Raw genomic sequence first — 19,511 nt, forward strand, 5'->3', positions numbered from 1 at the left:
TGCAGTGACATGGAAATTCTACTCCTTTTTGCAAAGAAGGAAAATATGTATGAAGTACGTGCTTCACGTTACCCCCTTAGCAAGGGCTTATGCAAAACTTCTGTCTCCTGTGATGAATCCAGACCAAAAGGATATTTCATAGGAACAGGCTTGGTTTAGAGATAGGCAAGTCTCACAGGGTTTGGACTAGATTTAGATAATGTCTTTGAAAGAAAGCCATAGTGCCTTTTTTTTAAATACACATACTCCATGGCTATTCAGTTCTGCTGTTTACAAAAGTCCCCCAAAATGTGATGCTTCTCAAAATAAAAACTGCCCTAAGGAACAGACTACAGGAAAAAGCCCTGCACTGTCCTTACCAGATGGATGGTCTCTGGAGTGTCCATTAGATACTTTCCAAAGCCATCCCAGTTCTGCCTTTCCCTGTGGCTGCTGATTACATTTGTCAGATGTTTTACTGTACATCCAGGAAGGTATAAGTGCCTTGACACCTCTGCTTGTTATGAACCTGTGCTGGCACATCAACCATCTGCCTCATTAATTCAGGAAACAAGGGATTGCCAATGATCTAATTTTCAACATGTGAATTGGATTGGGGTGTAGTTGAAAAGTGTTGTAAGACAAAGCTAAATGCATACTTCCCCAAGCCAGCAAAACCATCAAACCACTTCCTACTGTAACAAGTTAAACTTCTGTAGGCTATTAAGTACTTTTAAATTGGCAAATATCTGTGTAGGGGATAAATTAATGTCTGTGTTGAATCTCATCCTTTCAAATTACTAGTTAAAAGTAGAACCAAAGCAAAAAGTGGAACTGAGGTGTATTTTTTGAGTCACATGGCACATACTCTTAATGATGATGGGGTGTTCTTCCAGTCCTGAAATGTCATTGCTTTTTATTAGATTCAGCTTGCTGCATTATGAGTTCAGACCTTAGAAGTCTGAGCACAATTTTAGCTAAGCAGCTGGTTGCAGCCCTATTAGTTGTGAATGTTCAAGGTGCAGCAGCTTTGGAATGTTTTTGCCATCTTATATATGTGTTTCTAAAATGTGTGGGTTGTTGCTTCTGAGTAGCAGTGGTTCCCCAAATCGATAGAGCTGCTGTGAAGGTTGACTTTGTGCTTTGGTTTTTAATTTCAGGTGATGTTCGTAATGACATCTACGTAACATTGGTTCAGGGAGATTTTGACAAAGGCAGTAAAACAACAGCCAAGAATGTGGAAGTTACAGTTTCTGTGTACGATGAAGATGGCAAAAGATTAGAGGTATTAAAGTAGTTAACATCTTTTTAATATATATACAAATCTGTTTAAGGCCTTTAAACATCTTTATATTTGTCAGCTGAAATCCCCATTTTTATGTACAACAAAACTTTCTCATTTGTCATGACTAAGTGCGTCTTGTCAGAGCGTGCACTCTGATACTAATTTCATGAAGAGCGGTGAGCGGGAGCCATTCTGTCTTCTTGTGACTGACTTCACTGATTTTTTGTGCTTCTTTATTTTTTCCTCTTCTGTTTGTGTTTTCTCAGGGTGTTATTTTTCCTGGTGCTGGTGATGAAGCCATCTCAGAGTACAAGTCAGTAATATATTACCAAGTGAAGCAGCCTCGCTGGTTTGAGACTGTAAAGGTATCTTAAGTTCTTGCAGGGACTTTTTCTGTGTAGGTTGATAGGAAATGAAAATAGATTTCAGGGGAAAGCTTTGAGAAACAAAGCGAGGGCTGTTCAGTGCTTGTGGTCATATTTAGCAGGGCAGAAGTGGAATTGTGGAATCTCAGAATGGTTTGGGTTGAAAAGGACCTTTAAAGATAATCTGGTTTCCACATTCCTGCCATGGGCAGGGACACCACCTACTAAATCAGATTACTGGAGGCTTCATCTAACCTTGCTTGGAACACTTCTAGGTTTGGAGCCTCCACAGCTTCTCTGGACAACCTGTTCTAGTGCCTCACCACCCTCATGAGGAGGGATTTCCTCTTTATGTCTAATTTAAATCGAGAGTCTTGAGGTTTGAAGCTATTACCCCTTGTCCTGCTGCTCCATGCCATTATTCAAGTCCCTCTCCAAGTATCCTGCAGTCCTCTTCAAATACTGGAAGGCTTGTCTGAGGTCTCCCTGGAGCCTTTTCCTCTCCAAGCTGAACAACCCCAACTCTCTGTCTATCTTCATAGCAGAGGTGCTCCAGCCCTCTGATGATTTGTGGCCTCCTCTGGACCTGCTCTAACAGTTCCATGTCCTTGTGTAGGGTCTCCAGAGCTGGACACAGTAGCTCAGCTAAGGAATGCTTTCAGAGACTGCTGGAAAATAGATTTGACTTCTGTTGCACAATGAATTTTATTTCATCCTTCTGTTCGAGATGCCTGTTAACAGGAACATTCCAATAGCTGTTTATTTCCATGAAACTGAGCTAGAGAAGAGAATATTAAGGTTCAGACATAATAGCCATGGTGCTGAACTTCTAAGTGGTTTGAGATCTAGCTGATTGTGCTCTAAGCTTGCAGAATTTGCTCAGGTAATAACATTTTAGCTTAAATGCCAACTTGTGGTATTACAGAGGAGGCTGATGTTAGCTTTATGAAATAGATTCTGTCTCTGTAGTCAGTGGGAGCAGTATATGTGAGAAAAGACTTTGAGCTACTCCCAATACTTGTTCAAGTCCAGCGGTGCTCTTGTTATAGAAAGTAGCTGCCATGGAATGGCAGAAAGCTAGATATGGTGCTGGAGAGCACTGTACAGCACAAAGCTTGGATGTGGGTGTGATGAAGAAAATAAGATGGCTCTTGCAAAAACCCTGAGGGAGAAGAGCATTGGTTACACATGAATCAGAGATACTCTAATAGTATATGTCATGCAAGTGTTTTACAGATAAATGTGTTGAGAATTTTTACTTGGTTGATTAATAAAGTTCACTTCTACCAGTGAAACAACTCACTCCTGAGCTGTGGGGAGTGGTAGGGTAGGCCTTGAAGGTACAGGCCATATGAAGTTGCAGGTCCTGCTGGGTAACTTAACAGGCTCACTTCATTCCTTCTGTATTCCTTCCTCGGTGCAAGAATTAGCGTTTATGTTTTGGGAATCTGTGACCTTTCTATGGCAAAACGCCATTTATCTTTGAAAGGGCTAAGCATATTGTTGCAAGGTGTCTCAGTGAGATTTGATAGTAGTTGATGGTGTTTGAAGATACTGTACTGACAGTTTTCTTCCTCCATCCTCTGTACATGAAGGTCGCAATCCCCATTGAAGATGTGAACCGCAGTCATTTGAGGTTCACCTTCCGACATAGATCATCGCAGGACTGTGAGTAATTCAACATTTTCATTGTGGCTCTTGTCAGCGTCTGGTGCCAGAATGTGCTGAAACAGGCATAATGTAATTGACTATTGTAATCACTTTTAGTCTGGGGATAAGTTTTCATTGCCTACTTATTTTGTTAGCTGCTTTTTCTCCTTCTATCTTCCTCGCTCTTACCTGTCAACATCAAGCTTTAACTTTCTGGGCAGTTATTTCTCCAAGTCAAATAAGGGATAGTGAATAAAGCTTGTAGTTAACAACTGAAAGAATCGTGGTATTGTGTGTCTTAGAGGTAGAGGGTAAGAAAGATACTTAACCCTGTGTGCAAAATGGGAAGATCAAAGAGTTTATTGTAGGCTTAGCACCAGAAACTGAGGACTTAGCTATTATGAAACTTGGTTTCTATGTCTGGTTGTCAGACTGACTTGTGGTTCTTTTGAAGTCATTTTGATCTGAAAGACATTTGAGAGCTTCTGGTTTTCTTTGGCTTTCTTGTAGTGGTGCTAGCAGCTGAGGTGCTGTGAACTGTTGAGGATCAGGTCAAGACAACCAGACATACTCCATTTATCAACAGTTGTTTTGTAGTGATGTGTGGGGATTTGCCTCATTTGTGGTTGTGTTCATTCCACACAGTGATCTCTACAGGAAAGCCTTTTGAATTCTGCCACAGCAATTTTTTGTTGTAGATGAAAGCGTTACTCAGGTGGTGTCCACTGGATGCAGTTTAAGACATGGAGTACTCGTCATACAGACACAATTGTGAAACAAGTAGTGCCTTCCCCTAGAGCAGTTACTTAACTGAAGCTGTGTGTTTTGCCAATTGGTCATTAATAAAGGATTTAATTAGTGATACCTGCTAATGAAAGACAGTGTGCCAAAAATCAGTCATTCATGTCAATTACGATTGTGGGCCACAAATTACTACCAAGAAATATTTCTATGATGACTCAAGTTTAGGTTGGCCATGGTTTAAATACTAAATCCAGGCCATGCTTTGGGGCTGCAGGGCATTCTCACAGGTTCCTCGAAAGCAGTCTCAAGCTGAATGCACTTCACTTCAGTTTTTACTACTTAATTTTGATTTCTATTTGCCCTGTTGTTTTGTTTTTTGCTTCAGCTAGTAGATTTTGAACAATGAGAACACAGTGAGTGCGTTTTTCTAGTTCAAGTTGCTTGTGGAGTGAGTCAGCTTTCTGAAACTTGGGCATTTCATCTGTAGTTTAGAACCAAAACAGGGACTGGATTCATGTGTTCCCCTTCCGAACGACAGAGCCCTGATGAAATCCTCAATTCTGGTCTTCAAATCATTATTATAGGTACCAAGTGCTGCCATTCTTTTAACTCTTAAAACCCCTGAATGTTACAAGTGCATCAAATTTCTGTTCTGTTTTTCAGAAGTTGCCTTAAACCAAATGAATAAAAAGAGCATACAGAATATGGAAATGTTAAATATCTAGCTGCTGTTGGTTTGGTCAGGTTCTTAAGCATTTATTTTGCCTTGTAATTTTTTTTTGTTGTTGTTATTATTAATTTTATTTCACTTTTAGAATACTATTAATTTCTTCTACACTTCTTCCAGCCAAGCTTCTTTACTAATGGTCATCCATTTATAGATTCTAGGTGGACTAAGCATCAAATGCTTCCGTGATGGGGGATGGTGGTGTTTATTTTTATTGTTTTTCTAACAGCCAAAGATAAATCTGAGAAGATATTTGCCTTAGCATTTGTGAAGCTCATGAGGTATGATGGAACAACATTGAGAGATGGAGAGCATGACCTGATAGTTTACAAGGTAGAGTTCTGAGACACTTTAGTCTTTCCATAGTAGGTAGCTCCGCTAACTGACTGACTGTTAGTGAATTAATGTTCCAGAATTGCACAGAAAAACGTGGGTTAGACTATTCTAATAAATCATGCAATTGAAGAGCAAGTACTGTGCAATTTGTGTATTTGGCAGATTGATTGTTAAATCTTGAATGTGAGTTGCTGGAGATGTTTTAATTTCAAAGGCACTTGTTAGTGAGCTTTTATGAAAAATGTTACTGCTTTAGCCCTTTAAATACAACATTTTGGCTCTAATCTGTAGAAAGATAAGTGCTAAATTACTGTTGTTAATGACCCACTGGATAGCTCCAGTTCAGAAGCAAACTTAAGCAAATCCAGTGTAAATAATAAAATTGTATTATTAAGAAGGTTGGTTGGTTTTTACTAGATATTATCAAATTGTTTTACATTGTGTTTGAAACACCACTGTAGGCAGAAGCAAAGAAGCTGGAAGATGCCTCAACGTACTTAAGCCTTCCATCCACTAAAATAGAACTGGAGGAAAAGGGACACTCTGCAACGGGGAAGAGCATGCAGAATCTGGGAAGCTGCACCATCAGCAAAGATTCTTTCCAGATTTCTACTCTAGTTTGTTCGACCAAACTTACCCAGAATGGTAAGTTCCTGGACGTGCTGGAGCTTACGCTCCCCATCGTTGAAGTAGGGCTGTATGCCCTGACTTTTCTGCCTTCTCTATTGCCCTTCATCTAAATGGGTGGTGTCGTGGATTAAAGTATGTGGATGCAGCAAAAGCATCTGCTGAGGGTGTGTTAACCAGCTTTGTTTTGCTGCAGCACACTACGTGCCTCTAAGAAAACAGAGGAGTCTTGAGTTAAATGTAACAGGAATTTTGTTTTCCATATAGCTGAGACTTTTGTACCGAAGTACACTGAAAACAGCCTCTGTGGCATTTCACTGCTCTGTGGGTATGAATAATAGCACTAAGGAAGAGGATGAGTTTGCTTTCAAGAATAGGTAATAGCATGTCTCTGCTCCCAAATAAGCTGTTCTATCTTATTTCCAAGGTGCAATATCTGTATCTTATGCCCAAAGAAAGCCCCCTTGTTGTTGTTTTTTCCTTCTCTTGGACAAGAAGGGATGTGAGCAGGAGAATGCATTGCATGGAGGTCACTCTCAGGTTCACACATCTTTGCACGAACACAGCGCACCAGGAATGGACTTGGCATATTGTGTTCCTTTTAAAAATTGCCTTTATATACATTTTTCATGTGTGTTTGTCAGCTGGTTGACTGCGCCCAAAGGCTGTGCAAAGCAGAGCTGATGGCAGCCACCAAAGCAGATATTTCACATTACCAGGCTGTGCCCTCTCTGTAATTTTTGCGCGGCGTTGCCATGGAGCGGTCCCTTGTTCTCCTCGCCGCATCAGAAGTAGACTGGGGAGTGTGGGTGGGTCATTGAGATGTGAGTGAGTCATGCCAGGGAAAGGGATCATTCCTTCATGACTCAGGAGGAGGGAGCTCGGTTCAGATAGATCTGTTGAGGTTGTGCATGAGGAGGGCTTGGGATGGCATAGAGCGTGGGAATAATGATTGGGGTTTCACGTTAATGAGTTCAGATCTGTCCAGGGGGACAGCTACTACTCTGGTACAGCTTCATAGTCAACTCAATTTTCTTGCAGTGTTTTTTCAGTGGCATCTCTGGTACTGCACATCTTGGGTGTTTCATATTCAGAGCACATCGGATTCACTGCAGTCTGGCAGGCTTGCAGCCTGGGAAAGGGTGTTCAGCAAAAAAACTGGGAAATGATTTTTGGAATTTCATAGCAAAGATTGGATCATAGCTCGAGCAGTAACAACAGTGGGTTTGGGGCTTTGGAGGATGCAGAAAGCAGCCTGTGGAATTCAGCTTGTTTTTGTGATGTGATGTGGGTTTTTATTCCTCAGTCAGTCCTGATCCTTGTTAGAAGTATTTCTTAGTGATCAATATATATTGACGTTGCTTTCACAGAACTATTATTAAAATTAAGACTGAGCATTGATTCATGCTTTAATTTGCATACAATTTGCTTTGAACTTTTGATCTTTATTCAATGTTACTGTTAATTATGTTGTCTGGGGAACTTTTTCACTAAGTTGCTAAAGCTTCTTTCCAAAGTATGTTTGTGTTACTAAAGAAGTTCACCAGGAATCTTTAAGCAATTAGAAAAGAAACAAAGAAGTCGTCATTAAATTCTCCCTCAAGTATCATTTTTCATCTAAAATTTGGCAGCACTGTTGAGATTATACTTTCTGAAGCTGACTGTAATGTCTGTAACACTGGTTAATATTCTTCCTTTAACTAAAAATCCATGATAATTCTCATTTACCACAATGTTGAGCCAAAATACAATTTTCTCCTCTTGGCCATTTATAATAGTTCTTTCTCCATCCTCCATCTTAGAATTGGCTTTGAGATTTGCTTTGAGTAATTCTAAGAGTATATTAATAAATGCTATGGCTCTTTCTTCATTGCATCTGATATTGCAGACTGCATTTTTGTGTATAAGCTCTTTGAACACTTGCTTGGCTTCAGTTCTTTATCAAGTCCTAAGTTTTTAATGTTGCTTTTCTCTTAGTAATTGATGTCCTTAGCATTTGAAGTATCTCCAAAATAGCAAACTTGGCTGCTGATAAGACTTTTCCAGCTATTTTCCTTGACAGAAAGTGATAGTGATGAAGTATCTACTTAGTTAACATTTGAGTAGTTGTTAGTGATTTCTGGTATAATGTCTTTTATGGGCTGAAAAAATACCTGGAAGTAATGAAGTTCACCAAAAGGCAGCAATATGCCCTTGTGGCTAAGAAGGCTAGGGGTCTCCTAGATGCATTTAGAAGAATGCCACCAACAAGTCAATTGAGGTTCTCTTCCCCCTCTACTTTGCCCTAGCAAGGCCACATCTGGAGTACTGGGTCCAGTTCTAGGCTCCTCCGTTCAAGAGTAACAAAGAACAACTGGACAGAGTCCAGTAGAGAGCCACTAAGATGATGAAGGGATTGGAACATCTGTCTTGTAAGGAAAGGCTGAGAGATCTGGGGCTGTTTAGCCTGGAGAAGAGCAGTCTGAGCAAGAGCAGAAGGCTGGGGGGCAAGTGGATGGGGTCAGTGGTGCCCTGTAACAGGACAAGGGAAAATGGGCACAAACTGTAACCCAGGAGGTTCCATCTGTAAATGAGGAAACACTTTACTGTGACAGTGCTCGAGCCCTTGTGCAGGTTGCCCAGACAGGCTGTGGAGTCTCCTCCTCTAGTGACATTGTTATCTTGGGCAACCTGCTGTGGTTTCCCTGCTTTAGCAGGGGGGTTGGACTAAGAGGATCTCCAGAGGTCCCTTCCAATCCTCACCATACTGTGATTCTGGGATTTTTGTGTAATGAAACAGAGCTTTTATGTTCAGACTGTGGGATGTAAGAGTGTACGTGAATGATGATGGCAGTAGAACTGAAGTTGTGTTAGTGGGCTGTCTGTAGGATTTTGATTACCACGTGCCAGAGAGCTGGCTAGTGTTCTCCCCATGCACTTGTTCTTGTGAAGCATCCAGAGTGTCTGTAAAGCGTATTCAAAGTATTCCGATGTTTTCTTTTCTGCCTGAAGGACTCAAACTACTAGATAATAGTGACTGTTACTCATCTGCAGTCCAGTCTTCGAGGAGCCAAGAAGACAAGGCTTTCAGAAAACAGTTGAGAGGATTCTTACAAAGCTGTTCATCACAACTGATATTTTTATTTTGCCCTATAAAGCAATGCATGCTACCACGAAATCAGGGGGCATGAAAGTGGAGGTGTCAATAGGCAATGGAAATAAAACAAGTCACAAAGTGGAAAATGCAATGTTATATTGGGGAAGATCGTATCAAAGACTGCACAGAAATTTAATTGGAAAGGAAATACTACCTAAGTCCACTTAGTGGCTGGGCTTTGAGAAAAGTTTGGGTATCTCTGTAGAGGAATCTTTGCATTTAACCGGGAAGCTGGGCTGTTTGCTTCTGAGTTGTTAAGCGGTATGTGAAAGAAGATCTTCCTCTATAGAAAACAATATGTTTGATTAATCCAAATGAAGTTGTTTGTGGTGACTTGGCAGGCAGTTTGTTCCATCCCTTTGCAATTGAAAATCCTCATTCTGTCCTCCTCCTCTGATATTTTTCTCCTCACATATATTTCACTTGACATGGACTGACTGCAGTATTACCATTTACTATAGGCTAAAATACTTTTGAATTCATTAACCTGTTCTACTTACTGTGTCTTGTCTCTAGCCCTGTTAAAAGAGTAGGATTAACTGACCAACTGGTGCTTTGCTGGGGTTAATCCCTGCAGTAACAGGGTAAATACACGTTTTTATTGCACACTAACTTATTTTCCATTTCTAGTAGCTGGACTGCAGTGACATTTTCTGTTCACATATATATTCATGTAGCATTTGCTGTGTCATCAGGCTGGAAGTACACATGGGTTTGTTTTCTTGGGGCAATACACAATGCTGTTCAGAGAGAGTCTGTGGGTTGGCTCTTGTTCAGACTGTGTCCTTTGTCAAGCTGGTGCCTTTTTAGATGTCAGACTGAAATCAAATGTAGTGGTGGAAAGCTGATAGAAACACGACCATGGAATGTTTTGGATAGATCATGGAGGCATCGTTATTTTTCTTCCAGAAGCAATTTTTCTGTTGATGAATTTTGAAGACTTTAGTTTGAGCCTGTGAACTTTTTGTAGGAAATATTAAAAGAATAGCAAATTAGAAAAAAAAGAAAGAGGGATGGGATTGTTCAAAGCTCTAATGTGGTAAAGCACTCTTTACTTCTACTCCCCAGAAGATAATAAGAAGGGTTGGTTTGATTGCTGCTGGGAGGGGAATCTATCCCAAGGAGCACTGCAGTCCATTGAACTAGAAGTAGTTTTATTTATTACTGAAAATGAAAGATTTTGGGGAAGGTAGAGCAGCAGCTCTGGGTCCCTGCTTATAGTTTCCAGAATATGCTATGCAGATATGTGTCTTGGCAAACAGTTTGTTGGTTGCTTTGATAGTTTAAATAGAAGGAGAAGGTATTGGCTGGGAGGAGGCACTTGTCTTTATTAAGAGTGATATTGGGCAGAATTCACATATTGACTGTATTGGGAGGTGGATGATGTGCAGTTGTAACCCAGTGGCTAAACCAAAGGTTTACAATCTTCTGTTTGTCTCTTTGAGGGGCTTCTCCTGAGGATGGCTCAAAGATACTTGGTTTTGTGCTGAAAACTGACTTTCAATGTGTCAGGGAGGTATCATTCCCTGATGCTGGTTTGGCTAAAGCAGTACAAGCTTGGAGTTCTGGGTTTGTGGGCAATTCTCAGCAAATCCCAAGATGTGTTTCACTTATTGGTGCTCCAGTGTGGTGGTTAGCATTTACTAATGGGGGTTTTTTGTGTGCGGAAGCCCCAGTTGTGATTTCCTTGTTAGAAGTTTGCTTGGAAGGAATCTGAAGAATGGTGTGGTGGTTCTTTAAAGCTGATAAAAGAGAACAAACTTGCCTTCTGTATTCCCTTATTTTCAGCGAATGCTGATCTGAACAGTGGGATGTAGAATTTGGGGACAAGACTGTTTGCAGCTGATTTTTATGATCGGATCTGTACCCTAGCTCTCCATCACTTGGAAGCAATCAAGCAATTTGGGCTCCACGAGTTATTAAGCAGGCAGCTTTCTACTGAATTAGCTTAGTTTGCAACTGTTTGCCTTGCTTTGAGCCTTGTTTTCTTTTCAGTTTATGCAGTGTGAGCAAAGAAGCTGGAAACATTAATGCAGGAAGAGTCACGGCCCCGTAGATATGACTCTGTTGGTGGCTGACTAATTTAATTTTGGCATCTTCTTCTAAACACACAACTGGTGTGTACAACAAATTAAAAAGGAGGGATCAGGCTTTCTTGGCTGAGATTTTACTGCTGACATTTTGAAAGCAGGCTGGTTTTCTGAAGGCCTCTCGGAGTTCTTTCATGGTAGAAGTATTGTCAGAGGATTCTGCAGTGTCAGAGGCACGCTAGAAATACGTTGTTGGCCAGTGGAAATGGCTGACCTAAGAAACAAACCCCTTTGTCCTGAACACAGTTATGGACTGTGAATAAAAGTAAATATTCTCCATCATACAGTATCTTTTCTTTTTCCTAGTTGATCTCTTGGGACTTCTGAAATGGAGATCTAACACAAACCTGTTGCAGCAAAATTTGAAGCAGCTGATGAAAGTTGATGGTGGTGAAGTTGTTAAGGTAACAAGTTAATTTCTTTGTGTTTGGTGTCATCATTTTGGTGAATCCCACATTTTGAGATACTTCTGTCTTTTGTTTCCCAACTCCCAATGTCACTGCACACAATTGTGTATTATATTGTAACTAAGCATCTCTCAGCCTTCATGATGTTAACGACCTTCTCCTTCCCCTCAAAGAACGCTTCAGATTTGAGGTCTAGTGCTTCAGTGGATTTTATATAGATACATGAGGGCAAAGGAAGTTTCTCTTTGCAAGACAAGAACATCTTGGGATCCTTGCATGGTGATATTAAGTGTGCTGTTAATATATGGATGTGGAAGGCCAGCCCTACTTTGTGCTGCTGATATTTTTACAAAAGTGATATCTCCTGAAAATATTTAGCCTGAGCCAAGCTATTTATATTTGCCAAGGCCACTGAGTGTAGAGACCTACATAAAGACAGATTTAGCTGCGGAAAAGAGTAGGCTGGGATTTTATTGAATGTGTTGTAATAAATCACATCTCAAAGTGTCAAAAGATGCACTGTACTGGGGACAGATGACCCTTAAGGCCCTGCAGCATTGTTTCCTTCCTTCAGTGGATTTTAATTTCGTTTATAGAACCATAATGAATGCCTCATCTTGAAGTAGTTTGAAACCTCTGAGAATGCTGATATTTATCCTATGCTGAGCAGGGTAGAAGTAATATCTCACGGGATTTGTTTTTCAGGAAGGTTCTACCTGCTACTATTTTGTTGTGGATCATTTAATGACTAAAAACTTGACACAAATACTCACTTCTGCCAAGTGTTGTCATAGTTCTGTCAATTTCAATTTACCCTCTTCTCCATGGACTCGTGAAGTCATAGTCCCTGTTGCACTGGGATCTGAGCAGGACTTGATGTGTGCATAGGACAGAATGTTTAATATTAATTATTTTCTTAGAAGACCACTATTTGTTAACCATCTCTTACAGAAATGCTCAGAAAACCCTTGTGTAGGCGCTCAGTTGCATATTCATAATACCTAGTTTGTAACTGCTCCTTTCTATTCTTCCAGCTTTTTTTGTCTTTTGTGGTTTTAAATATGATACATGTTACAGTTTATGCTAAGAAAAGTCCACATGTGATAAAACAGGAGTTTTCTGTTAAGCTATTTTTACTTTTTAAAACTCCAGTAAAATGCCTCTGCCTATTGATGTTTAACTCTGCATAGATGTCAGCCAAGAGGCTCATTCTGTGATTGACTGTTTCAGTAGTGTATGGAAACTGCAAATGTTATCTCCCTTTAACAGAGGCTCTGACTCTATTTATTCATAGACTCCATAGGGTATGAGAATGTAAACTAATAGTCTCAAAATTGTTCCTGCTAGCTCCTTACCTGGAAAATGTTTTCCTGCCACTTTACACAACAAAAGCATCTGTTCTGTTCTCTTGCTGTTCTGAGAAGTCCATGTCAACAGTTTCAGAACTTCAGCTTGATTAATGAAAGTCAACATATGATGCCTGAATGTGAAATGAAGACTTGATTGGTCATGACATGGCCTTCTGACTATCCTTTGGTTTTGAAAAGACTTAGCCAGGCTGATTGGGATCTGGGAGTACTACTTCCTCTTCAAAAGACAGAAAATTCTGCCAAAGCTCAAATCTCTGCTTTGCTCTTTCTTTCCTGCCAGCCATTGGTTAAATGTACTTCATTTAAATGTGTTCTTAAATTGAATGAATGGGATTTGTAAGGTATAATTTCTTTTGCCTCTCCAAATCCTCTGGTGAAATTATGAGCTAGATCTTTCCCGGAACTCAAGCCTAAAATCAGCTGCACGCTTGGCCTCTTCTGTTTTTTTTCATCTTCAGATATTAGTAGCACAAGCTCACTTGTTTTGAGGAAGCTTGGCATTCAGCAGTGTTTCGTGAGCTGCTAAAAGAAGGTTAATTTCTGAGATTTAACTTTTGGGTTTAGTAGATAATCCGGGTAAGTCATGTTTGATCTAGGGTCTCATTGCATAGATAATTGGGGTTTTTTTAAGGGAATGTAGTGGGAGTCAAGCTGTTTTCCCATTGCTCCCACAGTGTTTAGAATATCTTTGCTCTTGCAGTTTCAGGAATCATAGGATCATAGAATTGTTTAGGATGGAAAAGACCTTTAGGATTATTGTGTCCAGCTGTAAACCCACCACTTTCAAATGCACCACTCAACTGTGTCCCTAAGTGCCCCATCTTTGTGTTTTGTTCAGATGTTCTTCTCCACCCCCAACAACCAACAGTAAAAACATTCTAAAAAACCCCTAAACAAAACCCCAAACCAACCAACAAACAGTTTTACTTCATTTGAGACAGACATGCTGAAATAATCCATGTTGAAACCCCTTTTCTCTCAACCAAAACAAATACAAACTGCGGCCATGATCCATCCTCACTCTGCTGTGGTGGAGCCCATGTTGTTTTAGGTCGTCTCTTGGAAGAAACTGCTCTGGCACCCAATTCTATGCCTATAAAACAGAGTGTGTTAATGAGTATCTCTGGGCCATGCATGGATTACTTGTCACTGGGAAGAAACATTGTAATTATAAGTCTGTAAAACAGCTTTTATTCCTCTGCTTGATTTGAATCCCCTGACACTAATCCGTTCTTTACTTTCGTGTTGTGCAGATCAGGGTGTCCAGCCAACTGGCTAGTGAAGACCCTTTCTCTGTTACAGTGGTAGAGGCATGTAGGTTTTGGACAGGGGCAGGAGGTTGTGTGCTCTCTTTCCCATGCCTGCATGTAAAATTGTGGATCTGAGTTTCAGCAGTCATGAAAAACAATATGCTGTGCGCTTCTCATCGCCCAGCTTCAAACTCCCCTGAGGGTGGCTTGGTTTATTTGGCATGAGACCCAGTTGCTTGTCTGCTTTGTGCTCTGAAATGTCAAGTTATCAGAACCTGCATGATCCTGGTGACTGTTGAAACTGAGTTTTGAAACATTTCTGTTCACATGCTACAACAGATGAAACTCCTTGTTCAGGAGTATCAAGTGTGTTTTCTGACTTGTTCCTGGTTTGAGTGATGCAGAGTTAATCAATTGTACTAAACCAATTTGCTGAAAACATTATTTTTTCCTCTTTTGGCTAACTTTTAAAATGTCTTTACTTTGTGAAATATATAAATGAAAGCAATAAAGCCTGTAGAAACCTGTGATCTCTTTTTACTACTTTTTTTTTTCCCCTCTGTAAAAAATGTGAATATTTCTGTACTTATTTGCAGTTTCTTCAAGATACATTGGATGCACTTTTTAACATAATGATGGAGAACTCGGAGAGTGAGACATTTGACACCTTAGTCTTTGATGCTCTGGTAAGTTTACATTGTGGATGGAATGAATGTGATTGTTCTGGAGGAAAAGGAGGCTGAGGGTGCACCTTGCTCACTGTACCTACCTTGAAGGATGTTGGAGCCAGGTGGGGGTTGGTCTCCTCTCCCAAGTAACAAGTGATGGGACAAGAAAAACCAGCTTGAAGTTCTACCGGGGAAGGTTTGGGTTGGGCATTAGAAACAGCTGCTTCTCTGAAAAGCTTGTCAGGCCCTGTTCTAGGCTATTCAGGGAAGTGGTGGAATCCCCATCCTTGGAGGGTTTTAAAAGCTGTGTAGATGTGGTGCTGAGTGGTATGGCTTAGTAGTGGACTTTATAGTTCTGGATTAATGATTGGACTTGATCTTGAAGGTCCTTTCCAGCCTAGAGGCTTCTGTGGTTCTATACTGAAATAATGAACCAACATGGTTTAAATGCTAGAATGAAGATCAATAGTAAACAACATCTTATTAGTTACTATGTTTTATTTAAAAATGCATGGAAAGTTTTCATGATATTTAAAGGTCCAGTTGAATTTTATCAAAAGGGGATTAGATTACATGGTGTCATCATTCCAGAAAAGATGAAAGTCATCAAGCCAAATCATTATAGTAGGTTCACAGCAGACTTCTGGACAGAAACAAAGTTTTTGCTTGCAACAGAAAATACAACAAAGGAGAACATTAATATGCTGAGAGGGCAATCACAAGAAATCTTGTGTTTAATGTTATTGATGTTGTTCATCTGAAAATAAAGCCTGAGTGTGCAAAATGAAAGATTGTTTTGAGGACAATGCAATAATTATACTGGGTTTTTTTTTCAGGTGTTTATCATTGGACTGATTGCTGATAGAAAATTTCAACATTTTAATCCTGTCTTGGAAACATACATCAAGAAGCATTTCAGTGCCACGTTGGCCTACACGTAAGTTTTATTGTGTTGGGTTGCTTGGTGGTTTGTTGGTTGGTTTGGTTTGGTGTGTTGTGGTGGTGGTGGTTTTATTTCTCCCTCTCTCGTGGCTTATACAGTGTATCCAGACAACATTTTTCAGGTTAATTAGGAATTTTTCCATAGATGTTGGGACAGTGGGAGTGAAGAAGGCTGAAGATGGCATGTTTTCCTGGATTGAAATAACATCAGTAAAACATTTGGTTGGTTGTGAGGAGAAAGTCTTGATTTTGTTGTATTAAAGGAGGTAGTGATTTAACTGTTTTATCATGAAGATATTTGGATTGGACGTGGCACTTGGTGCCACGGTCTAGTCATGAGGTCTGTGCTGACAGGTTGGACTTGATGATCTTTGAGGTCTCTTCCAACTTTGGTGATACTGAGATATTCATAAGCAATTCTGTCATATTTGAGAAAGAAATCATGTCCATGTAAGATGCTTCAAATATATTTGGTACGTGGAGGTGACGGTCTGCCCTTTATTATCTGTGTTGCCATCACATTAGGGAGAAAGCAGTGAAGAACAAAATGATGGTCTGTTATTTGTACTCTTAAATATTTCTACAGCAGTTGGGATCTTTGCTGCTGCTTTGGACTATTACTTTTGGAAGAAAAATATATAATGGGTATCTTTGCAGTGCTGGGATGAAAACAAATTCAAACTAGGAAGCCTGCTGTGCATTTTGCTGTTTTTCAGTCTCTATTATGTGACCAGAAAATATTTCAGAAGCCTTGATTTAAAACAATGATGAGTTAGAGCTACAGCCACTGTTGCAACTTCCATGTGAAATGGGTAAAGGATGAAGCATCCTCCAGCATTTCGATTTATTGAAATCTTAGAGTGGTTTTGGTTTGAAGGGACCTTTAAAGGTCATCTGGTCCAACCCTTTCTGCCGTCAGCAGGGACATCTGCAACTAGAACAGGTTGCTCAGAGCCCCAACCAACCTGACCAGGAATGTTTCCACCAGAGCTGAAGGTGCTGGTAGGCATGGAAAGCATCCTTCCCTTCCTTAAATGCAGGGAGGCAGAAGGAAGTTTAAACCTGAGGAAGTGAAATCTGGTTTGACTTGTGCCCATGGATATGGCAGATCCCTGCACTCTCCCCACCTTGCATGGATTTTTTTTTCAGTAGAGGGAGGTGTATTGACAGTATCTAAGCGATTGCTTCAAATTCTTAGGCTATTTACTCCAAAATAAGTGCCTGTATATCAAGATGTCTGTTTGCTCAGTGTTAGTTTTTGTTAGTGGTACATAATGTTGTGCTTATTTATGTACAGTGCGAATGTTGAAGCATGCAGTGCAGCTAGGATGATTTAAAATGGAATTGCTTGTAGTTGCATTGAAATTGTGATTTATATTCATTGGAAGGGAGCTAGTTGGAAATGATATTATCTTTCAAAACATTTCACTTTCAAGTTTGATAGACTTCAAAATGTGGAATAAGGGAATTTCCAACTGGTGTTATATACTCTTTTGAGACACACCTCACAAATTCTAGCCCCCAAATATACAAGAAATTAATGTAAAGGGGAAGCTTCATTTAATCAAGCAACTTCTATTTTGTTTTTAAATTCTAACAATGGGGTTTTTATTTATTTTTATTACTTGTGTCTTTGTAATAGCCTGAATCTGACCATCCCTAATTATCCAACAGAAAAGAACTCCTACCAAAATGTATTTATACGTTGAATGGAGCTAGTCTGTATTTTAATTTCTCAATCATAGGTTGCAGCTCCTTGCCGGCAAAAATAAGAGTGTAATAAATTTATTAGTTGCTTAATTAACTTTGCAACTTGGTGGGTACTGGTTAGGCACATGATTTTTTTTCTTTAAACTTTTAAAAGCTGAGATTCTTTGTGAGCATACTCGTCACCTGTATGTTGTTTTTTGTATTTACACAGAAAACTGACTAAAGTTTTAAAAACATATGTGGATAATGCTGAGAAATGTGGTATCACTGATCAACTCTTTAAAGCTATGAAAGCTCTGGAGTACATCTTCAAGTTCATAGTCCGGTCCAGGATTCTCTTCAATCAGTAAGTAATGTAAATGCTGAAACCTGTAATTGCCATTGCCAATGGTGTTCAAAATGCGTCAGAATTGACGCCCTCTTAAAGTTGCTCAATATTGCACTGTTTTAGAAATATCTTGACTTGTTAGAACTTTGTTTACTAGGAAATTGGTTTTCTGAGTGACTTTCTGTTCACTCAGAACTTGGTTTTTGTTCACTAGAGGCAATCAAAATGTCCTTTACAGAGATGTGCATCTTGAGTAGCATTGTACTCGTAAATCATGGTGTGTTGAAGCTGTCTGTAGTTTAGGTCTCTGAACAAATTGAGCTTGCTGCTCTTTGGGAGAGTTTTTGTGGCTGACTGGCTGGTACCGTGACTGAAAGATAGTGAGTAGCCATACACTGTCCTGTCCTCAGTCAGGCCTTCGGGCTGCAAAAGCCTGGGCAGACTGAAATATGGAAAATTCTGCAGCAAAGCCAAAGGGACAGCTGCTTCTGGATGGGAAATGTGGTGTTTGTCCTTTTTGTGGTGCTTGCAGGGCTCAAGCTGGAGAAAAGCTGAAACCACAGCTCGTGAAACCACAGGTGAAGCTGTGATTTGCAGAAAGTTTTATTTGTAAAGTAGACATGGAGACTGAAAAGTCAGAATAGATGGACAGCAAGGAGGAGGAGGAGGATCGAGGTGCACGTTTTTGACGCACTGCCTGGAACAACTATTCTTGGAGTTAAAACTCCCAGCGGCTCAGAGATCCTCAGACCCCCCCCCCCCATCTCTGAACAGACAAACTGTTAGTGGTTGGCTGGTTGCCATTTTTAGGGTCCTGCAGTCTCAGTAGGCTTCAGTGAGTGAAACAGTAAAGTGGAAAGAAAGAAGCTACAGACATCATCTCAAGATCTTTTTGATAGGAGTTTCTGTAAAAGCACTTTCTGTGCCTGTGTGGCAGATGCCTTCTCGACCTCCTGCGTGGTAAACTGCAGAGACTGACAGGGGCTGTCTGCAGCGGACACCCATCTATCAAGTCAAGCATAAATGATTCCTTTAAGTTAATTTTTGGAAGTCAGTGCTGTGTCTTATACAGGAAATATTAAAAAAGCTATAAACCAAGCTGATGTATTCATCCTCACTTAGATTCAGTCCTTTTACTACTTGTTAGCGATGGTAACAACCTTATTCCAAGGGATTTATGTAGAGCTCTGAAGTTACCAACTCCACCAACCTTTCTCTAATTTAGAGATTGCAATTTATTTCTGTAGGAGTCCTGCTGTGAGATTCATAAAATATTGAATGTCACTTACACAGTTGCAGGTCCCACAAATCACTTTAGAATAGGAAGAAAAAAAATAATTATGCCTTGCTACAGATCAGATGAGATTTACAGACAATATGACCCTCTAGTATTGGCTGTTGGATTCCCCGTGCTAAGCACAAATTCACAGTTCTTTAGTGTTGGGAAGACCTGGCTCTCAATGACAAGGCATTAATCAGCAAAGCTGCTGAATGTTGAGTGACACCATGATTTGTTCTGCTGTAAGACTTAAATCCTGCCTGAGGTATGTGATTTGAGGCGATTATAAAGCAGAAGTGCCGCGGCCTTCCGAAGTAATCGTTTGTGGTTTGCTGAGAAATTGCAAGGAGCAAGCAGAGTCTTCTATTAAAAAAATACTACTTATATTTAACTTTAGTTAATATGGTGGTTAACTGAATATATGGAGCCTTTTAGTAATGTGATTGCAGGCAAGCTTCAGTCCTGGATAAATACATAGAAGCCTAGCTGATCTGGTTAGAGCCTGGTGGCAGATCTATTTGAGTATATATTAAGGATTATAATGGCAAAATACTATAAATGAACTTTGGAAATGCTTTTTATTTGGCTTAGTCAGTAATGATCCCAGTGCTTATGTTG

The 19,511-nt window shown here is 40.0% G+C and overlaps 1 protein-coding gene across 1 annotated transcript in view; it reads left to right on the forward strand.

The window, feature by feature from the left end:
- The window catches only part of DOCK1 (dedicator of cytokinesis 1), a 347,686-nt gene that overhangs the window by 54,278 nt on the left and 273,897 nt on the right, over positions 1-19,511 (forward strand). Inside the window, exons 14-22 of the mRNA XM_054174763.1 lie at positions 1,140-1,264; positions 1,531-1,629; positions 3,225-3,297; positions 4,980-5,083; positions 5,548-5,731; positions 11,246-11,343; positions 14,563-14,652; positions 15,471-15,571; positions 17,498-17,632. Of these exons, the coding sequence (XP_054030738.1) occupies positions 1,140-1,264; positions 1,531-1,629; positions 3,225-3,297; positions 4,980-5,083; positions 5,548-5,731; positions 11,246-11,343; positions 14,563-14,652; positions 15,471-15,571; positions 17,498-17,632 (1,009 nt within the window). The remainder of the gene's footprint in view (positions 1-1,139; positions 1,265-1,530; positions 1,630-3,224; positions 3,298-4,979; positions 5,084-5,547; positions 5,732-11,245; positions 11,344-14,562; positions 14,653-15,470; positions 15,572-17,497; positions 17,633-19,511) is intronic.

This window comes from Dryobates pubescens, chromosome 30 (genome assembly GCF_014839835.1).
Source record: "Dryobates pubescens isolate bDryPub1 chromosome 30, bDryPub1.pri, whole genome shotgun sequence".
NCBI classification, from domain to species: domain Eukaryota; kingdom Metazoa; phylum Chordata; class Aves; order Piciformes; family Picidae; genus Dryobates; species Dryobates pubescens.